Consider the following 7,233-nt stretch of genomic DNA (forward strand, 5'->3'; position numbering starts at 1 on the left):
TTAAACTTTAAAAAGTTCCATTACAATTTAAACAACTTAATTATCGTAGTACGTAAGAAAGCATGTGATTATATTATATAGGGTTCGGTTCTTGCCTAATATAATCATTTTTGTTAATAAGTATGATTGTACATCATTAATTTGTATAAGTCAGATTTTTTTCTTTTTTTGAATAAAAATCCATCTATTTCTACCAGCTGTTTTGTACCAATTGTACAAGTTCTGTTTAGATGAGGACGAGATGATACTGTGTAAATTGTTCTGGGATATTATTATCTTATTATATCTATCTATATCTTCTTCCTCTTACTGCTCAGCCAATATAGACGTAGTGTAATGCCGGAAAGAACCAAGTGCGTGTATTTATTATGTATTTTATGTAATTTTAATTTATTGTTATACGCTATGTGTGGCTAATTCATTCTATTAATATTATTATTATACCTTATATTGACCTAGTACATAAAATCTTTAAATGAGAGTAAGTATTATATTACAACCTATGCTTGTTATATTTCCATACAGTTAATCTAGATTATCTGTTATCAACTGCCTACATTGCATAAACAGTACCAGCTATTTGCATATAGAACATCGCAAGACCACCACACGTTTTCTATTTTTCAATCGTGTCGCTGGTTCCGCCTTTCGATACTTTCCTTTACTTAACATGTATGTACAAAACCAACGTAATATAATCTGCCATACGTCTCTCGACGGTGAATTACTGGTATAGAACAGTCGTATGAGTGTACATAACCACAGGCCTCAGATAACTGGTTTTCGGGTAGCGGAAGGCGCCTTAAGCCCGGACAATGGCCGTCCCACTACGTTCCCAGCTCATTACATATTTGTTATATAGAACTATTACTATGTATTAAGAGTTGATATCTTATTATGAGGACTCGATAGACTATAAATCTACCAATTACTCCTAGTATTTGGTAGTTTTATAGTCATAAACATAAAAACAATAAATAAATTATGCTGCTTTATATTATTTTAACAGTACATACATAGCCAATTTTATACAGAAATTAAGAACAGTTTGTCGCTTCGACTTTTAATCGTTTTACACTCTCATATGTTGAATATATATAATTGCCATCTGCGTCAATAGCCACTCCGTGAACGTCGTCGTTCAAATCGGCAATCTTCTTAACAGTATTTTTAGTTACTATGGAATAAATTTCACTTGTTGTTGAAAAGTATAAATTACCCTTAACATCTGATGTAAATCCGTTGATGTTATATTCTCCAATATTCTCGGTTACGTTGGCATTGTCAAGTACAAAGAGTCCAGATGAGTTGCTATAGTAGATATTATTATTATTGTCTACCGCTATTAACAAAGTTTTGATATTTTCCAATTGTTGAACTTTTGAAACCACTCCATTTTTGTATACATACGCTACTTCATCTGGATATATAGTAGTATAATAAAGATAATCTTTAAAGAACATTTGCCAAATACTCTCTTTTGTAATGTTCAAAGAATTTGCTGATTTTGTCTTATAATCGAATTGATATATTCCGTTCCTACCTCCCATATAAACAATATGATTTCTGGTATCGACTGTTTGAGCAAAACCATCTGGTATCCCTGTGACTTCACCTTTTTCTTTAGTGTTGACATCCATATACACTATTTTAAAATATCTTTTTGCTTTTTCTACTGTATAACTAAAAAATAATGTATTAGTATTTGCATCAAAGGCTAACTGATAAGGGGCAACAAAGTTGTCAGCAAGAGTTTCAATTACGTAATGATTCCTTTCATTAGAGGCATTGTCACAATTGCTATTACCCAATACTTGACTTATCAAAGGTAATATAATACAGAAGAGTAAATACATCTGGAACAAAAAAATAAGATTACTAACATGTGAATATCTATTTATTATACTACATAAACACAAAAGAGACATAGAAGTACATATTTTAAACCTATGCTACGTACCTATTATTATATATATTATTATATATTACATTTAAAACATATTTTGAATGACTTTTTTTAAATTGTTCTGTACTATCTATATAGCAGTTATTTGAAAAATGACTTAAAATAACGAAGTTAAACTTAGGTTATTTAAAAATAAATAACGGTTTTAAAACATACCTAACCTATATATACTTGTAGATTGTGATAACTATAATTTGCTACAAATTACGTCCCACCGCTTATCTAATGTCAAATGTAATTATATTGTTTTTGTTTTGTTTAACGGGTATTTCCAAAGATATTTTCAATTATCACAGTTAATGTTTAATGTAGTTATTTTATATATAATATTTTTGCTTTACTTTGAATGTTTTACAGCGGTGATTGGTCCAAAATATAGAAAGATACTCCCTATTCATAGCCCTGACAGAACTCTTGACTTATAGAAAATAAGGATATACTTGTTGGATGGACTACTACAGTCCTCATTTTAGCGAGATTCTGAACCCAGTATTTCTGTACCATTCTGAATCAGCACATACTACTGCTATGGAGTGCATTGATGGAGTTCATAATATGCCAATAATTGAAAACCTTGCTGACTAGTCTACGTTTGATGAGTTTATGAAATCAGTAAACAGATTGAAAAAAAACAAAACACCAGAAGTTGATGGTCTCCCAGTCGAAATTTTTAAATACGGCGGTACAAATGTTATATCATAGAATGCCCTGTAAAATTCATCCACCTTAGACGTGGATTCCATGATAATATGATAGCAAAGGTGAGAGATGGCAACGAATTGTCGGAATCATTTCATATGACTAGCGGTGTTAAGTAATGTTGCGTTCTAGCTCCGACATTATTTTCCATCTCCTTCACTGAAGTTATAAAAGAGGAATCCAGGGGATACAGCGATGGCATATCGCTAAATGTTCGTAGTTTTTGACATATCTCGTTTTAAATCCTAACGCCGTACATTTCTCTACTGTATATTCTTTATACTGACAATGTATGTATACTGACAGACTCCAGGGAATCTCTTTAAGATTTTATGGATGGTCTATCATCATCATCATCATTATTTGCATTTACTATGACGTAGATACCAGAAACAATTCATATATATGTGACTGAATGGGGAACATGACTACTATTTTATTAAAAAAAAACATGAATAATAATGATAAATGTGTATATGTATTTCCCAAAAGGGCTCACAGTGAAAACGTAACAAGAACTACTCAAAAGTGACATATAAAAAACAGATATCAAAAATACAAAGTTAATAAAAAGAATTGTAGACAAGCTGCCAGCAACGATATACATATTATTTATATATATTTCATTTGATTCTTTAAAGGTCTATAGGGTTCATAGGCGTGGTAATAATTTACCTTCCGATGGGATTTAATCTTCATTGCCACCACTGATTTAAAAGGAAATCTGTCCTTTATTCCCCAAATTAATAAAAGGCTTAATAAACGTTACAGTTTACAGAAAATTTATAAAGAGAGGATAAATTATAAATATGTTACTGACAAACACATTATACAGTCTAATCTTTTTTTTATATAAGTTACGTATTTATTTAATAAAAAAAAATAACTACTTACAATTAACTGTTGTTTACTCTCTCCGTTCATCAGGTGTCAAACTATTTATGTCCGATGATTAAATAACTACTGCGAGCGAATCTACATGTATATTATATGCATTCTATCTGCTAAAGAATGTTATCAATAATGTGACCTCATATTAGTGTAAACCTATTTGTTAAATGTGAATATAATGTTGCAGTAACTGTAGGTACGAAGTAGGTACAGAATATATAAATATATTTTTCTGGCAACTTATTTTAACTAAATAAATAATAAAAAAATAATAACAAGCAAAAATAATAGCAAGCCTCGTAGGCTTGCTATTATTTTTGGGTACATATGTAATAATAGTTAGTTTATTATCTCATTGTATTACGTTGTCGATATATCCACAATAAAAATATTGTAAATGCAAAAATACTAGTGTGTCTGTTTTTTTATGTAAATGGAATGTAGAATAAGTTAGAGTCTCACCTGATGGTAAATGAAAAGTAACAGTTTCCTATATAGAATAGGAATATTAGGAATCGAACACGCGACGTCCGGAAGTAAGGCGGTGTGCTACACCGTTACACCACCGAGACCGTAAAATCTATAGAATATAAAATCAGTATTTTCGTCATATATTAATAATTATTTTTCTTATACTTTTACTAGTATTTATAGTGCGGTGACGATAAATACCTGATACAAAATGCACTGGCTTTGTAAAATATACACTTCGGTGATACTTTGTCGTCACCATCTAGTTGTAGTTAATTTATGGTAAAATATTTACTGGCGCCTCTGTTTTAGACGGTCAAAACCAACAAGGATGACTAATGGCGCTCAACCGATAGACTCGTTAATAGGAAATGAATTTACCCGCAGGTGTATTGAACTCCTGGGTGTGAAATTTTTTACATAATGATTCGATAGGTAAGTACTGTACAGTATGTGGATAGCCATCACATGAAAGAAAAGTTTTAGAAATATTGATAAGATAAATTTTTAATTTTATTTTTATATATTGTTTATTACATTTCGTAGTTTTTAAGTGTAGTTTAGACACATCATGATGTAAACTCAATATGAAATTTGATATGAAGGTATACGGTATTACGAGGATATACACAATATCTTTGTTTTAAAGAAAAAAAATATCTGTGGACAATTAGCGCCATCTAGTCCCATGGTAAACAGACATTGTGTTATAGGTACTACACAACTGATATAAATACTTATATTTTATTTTATAAATATATGTACACAATGTAATAAAAACACCCAGACCGACACAAACAATCATACTCATGAATACAAATGTTTGCACCGTGCTAGGAATCGTACCCGCGACTACCGGAAGTAAAGCGATGTGCTAAACCGTTAGACTAAAAAATATACATAATTATACAAATTGTATATTTTACCACTAAACTTTTGAATTTGGAACAGTAAATATATTTAAAAAAAATTAAGTAAGTTTTTATTTTTTTTATTTTGTGTTGAAGACGTTCGTCAGATCATTATCAGATCTTTATTTCTACGATGCATTACTTAATGTACAATATATATTTAATATTCCATCGATATAATACATAGCAGGTATTACTACCTACTTTCGGTTAAAATACAGAAAACAGAACACGATCAAAGTGCTACTGCGTGGGAGGAGGTAGCTAACTTAATGAAATACATTGTCTTATTACTTTAAATGGAGGTACAAGTTTTTTCTGCAGATATGTTGGACACATGTAGACCCGAGTGGGCGGATGATATCCGCTATCTCATTTATGTAGGTAGCAATTTTTATCCTCGATATGTTGGTTAATTTACCTAACTGCTGCACAAAAAACTCTATCACGTATTAATTATAAGTACCTGACAATTAATAAATAATAATGGTTTAATTACACCCTACGAACAAAACACAGCAACAAGCTGTTGTGCGGCTGAAAATTCATTTCCACCAGTGAATTATTAGCATGTACCTACACTATCAGTTGTACGAAAATCGCATCTGTATTGCATGTGGATATGATTTTCGTTTGTATGTATTCGTAATTGCTTTGTCGTTTTAAATAAGTAAGAAATCTGTTGTCTTGGGTCTATTTTATTTAATGTAGCCACGTCGGTAAGACAAGCATGTGATGTGTATTATGCGTTATTCCTGAGAAAATTAAAAACTAAAGATTTATTAAATATATGAGGGTTTATGTTATACTATTGCCCGCCCCCAAATAATGAATAATTTCTCTGTCCTGCCCTTCAAACTAGAATATAGATCGCAAGCTGACACTGAAATAGCTGAAAACTGGAAATGCCTTTGTACAAAGTCTACATCTGGCAAAAGATTTGCTTGCGTTGCTACTTCATTGCAAATATACGAACTGTAATTTTGTAAGTTCAGAATTGTAATTTATTCCAACCCAGACACCAAGCGCCGTAAGCTGGAATCTGACTGCTAATGCTTATTTCTGGCTGATTCTCCATTGATGGTAAACTCTGGTGGCAAACCAATTTTTTCTGAGAGACGGTAGAAAAAATTGGTTGGTACACGTTTCTGCTGCATTTGATTAAAATGTACACAGCGAAATATGTGCATGTCTATTGTTGCGTTCACCATGACGTCAACAGTATTTCTATCATATTCATCTGTTATTATAGTCATGAAGATATATTATCATTAATAAAGTTAATTGTTAACTTTAATTGCCCATAGATTTTTATAATAACATTATATAAGACAGACTGTAGGCAATAATGCAGTAATCTATGTGAGTATGTGAGTGAGAGACAATTTTGCCAAACAAGGACAAAGACCTTGAAGCCCACTCGTGTTCAATATTGGTTGTTTTAATGTGGGTAATTGCCTTCTTATTAAGAATTGTAAGACCGCTGCTCCCACGTACGATACAGTCCACCTAATTGTTTTTCGGGTTTTATTAGACATATTTTTTTAAAATCCAAGTATACAACTAAATAAATTATTTTGTCGTTACAAGTGTGAAATTACGATATTATATAATGTATTGGAGCAGTCGGCATAAATATATTAGGTGGTAGGTGGTTAAAGTCAAATTTTAAATGTGCAATAATATATCTATCTACGTAATGTAGACTAGTAGTAGCTAACGAATGATGTACTTCTTCGCATCAAAAGGGTATGCATTGCCTAAAGGGCATATAGAATATAAGACTAGATAGATGGTTACTGTAGACTTGGATTGAGTAATACATGAGTTACGCCATTGTTCAACAATGTATTGAGATCAGCAAGAATTTTCCACAATAGAATTAATACTTATTATAATGATGATAGATAATTACCATGTACTATATACATAATTTATAGCAACCCACAGACACGGATACAAATTGATTTCGCATCGTATTGTATTACATATACAATAAGAAAAATAAAAATTTATCTTGGGTATTAAATATTTTCCCTAAAAGCTCAAAATAGTTGAATTGGTTTTGTCTATATATAGTTTCAGTGTTCCTACATGAAATTAAATTTTTACCGAAAATACTACAGAGAGTTTGACAATTGTCCACTTGATGGGTGCTGTTAGAAAGACTTTAAAGTATAAATATGAATCTTTTAATGACTATTTTGTAACATTACAGTAATATATAATACATATGAAAATCATAGTTATATAGATTGAGGGGTACTTCTGACGTCTATGTAATAACACAATTTA

The 7,233-nt window shown here is 31.0% G+C and overlaps 1 protein-coding gene across 1 annotated transcript; it reads right to left on the bottom strand.

The window, feature by feature from the left end:
• Positions 1-978: 978 nt before the first annotated feature.
• LOC131847290 (ommochrome-binding protein-like) lies at positions 979-3,645 on the bottom strand. The gene is made up of 2 exons (XM_059196832.1): positions 3,560-3,645; positions 979-1,856 (listed from the first exon to the last, which is right to left on the bottom strand). Exons 1-2 carry the CDS (start codon positions 3,587-3,589, stop codon positions 1,038-1,040), a joined length of 849 nt encoding a protein of 282 aa, XP_059052815.1. The 5' UTR covers positions 3,590-3,645; the 3' UTR covers positions 979-1,037.
• Positions 3,646-7,233: the final 3,588 nt, after the last annotated feature.

The sequence above is a fragment of the Achroia grisella genome, unplaced genomic scaffold, assembly GCF_030625045.1.
Source record: "Achroia grisella isolate CSIRO2021 unplaced genomic scaffold, CSIRO_AGI_Agris_v1 utg517, whole genome shotgun sequence".
Classification (NCBI taxonomy): Eukaryota; Metazoa; Arthropoda; class Insecta; order Lepidoptera; family Pyralidae; genus Achroia; species Achroia grisella.

What these genes read in the sequence shown, in the direction of transcription:
- LOC131847290 (XM_059196832.1), bottom strand. Translation starts at nt 3,589, where the DNA reads ATGAACGGAGAGAGTAAACAACAGTTAATT. An exon ending in AGAGTAAACAACAGTTAATT is followed by an intron (nt 1,857 to 3,559) that starts GTAAGTAGTTAT and finishes TTTTTGTTCCAG; the next exon opens with ATGTATTTACTCTTCTGTAT.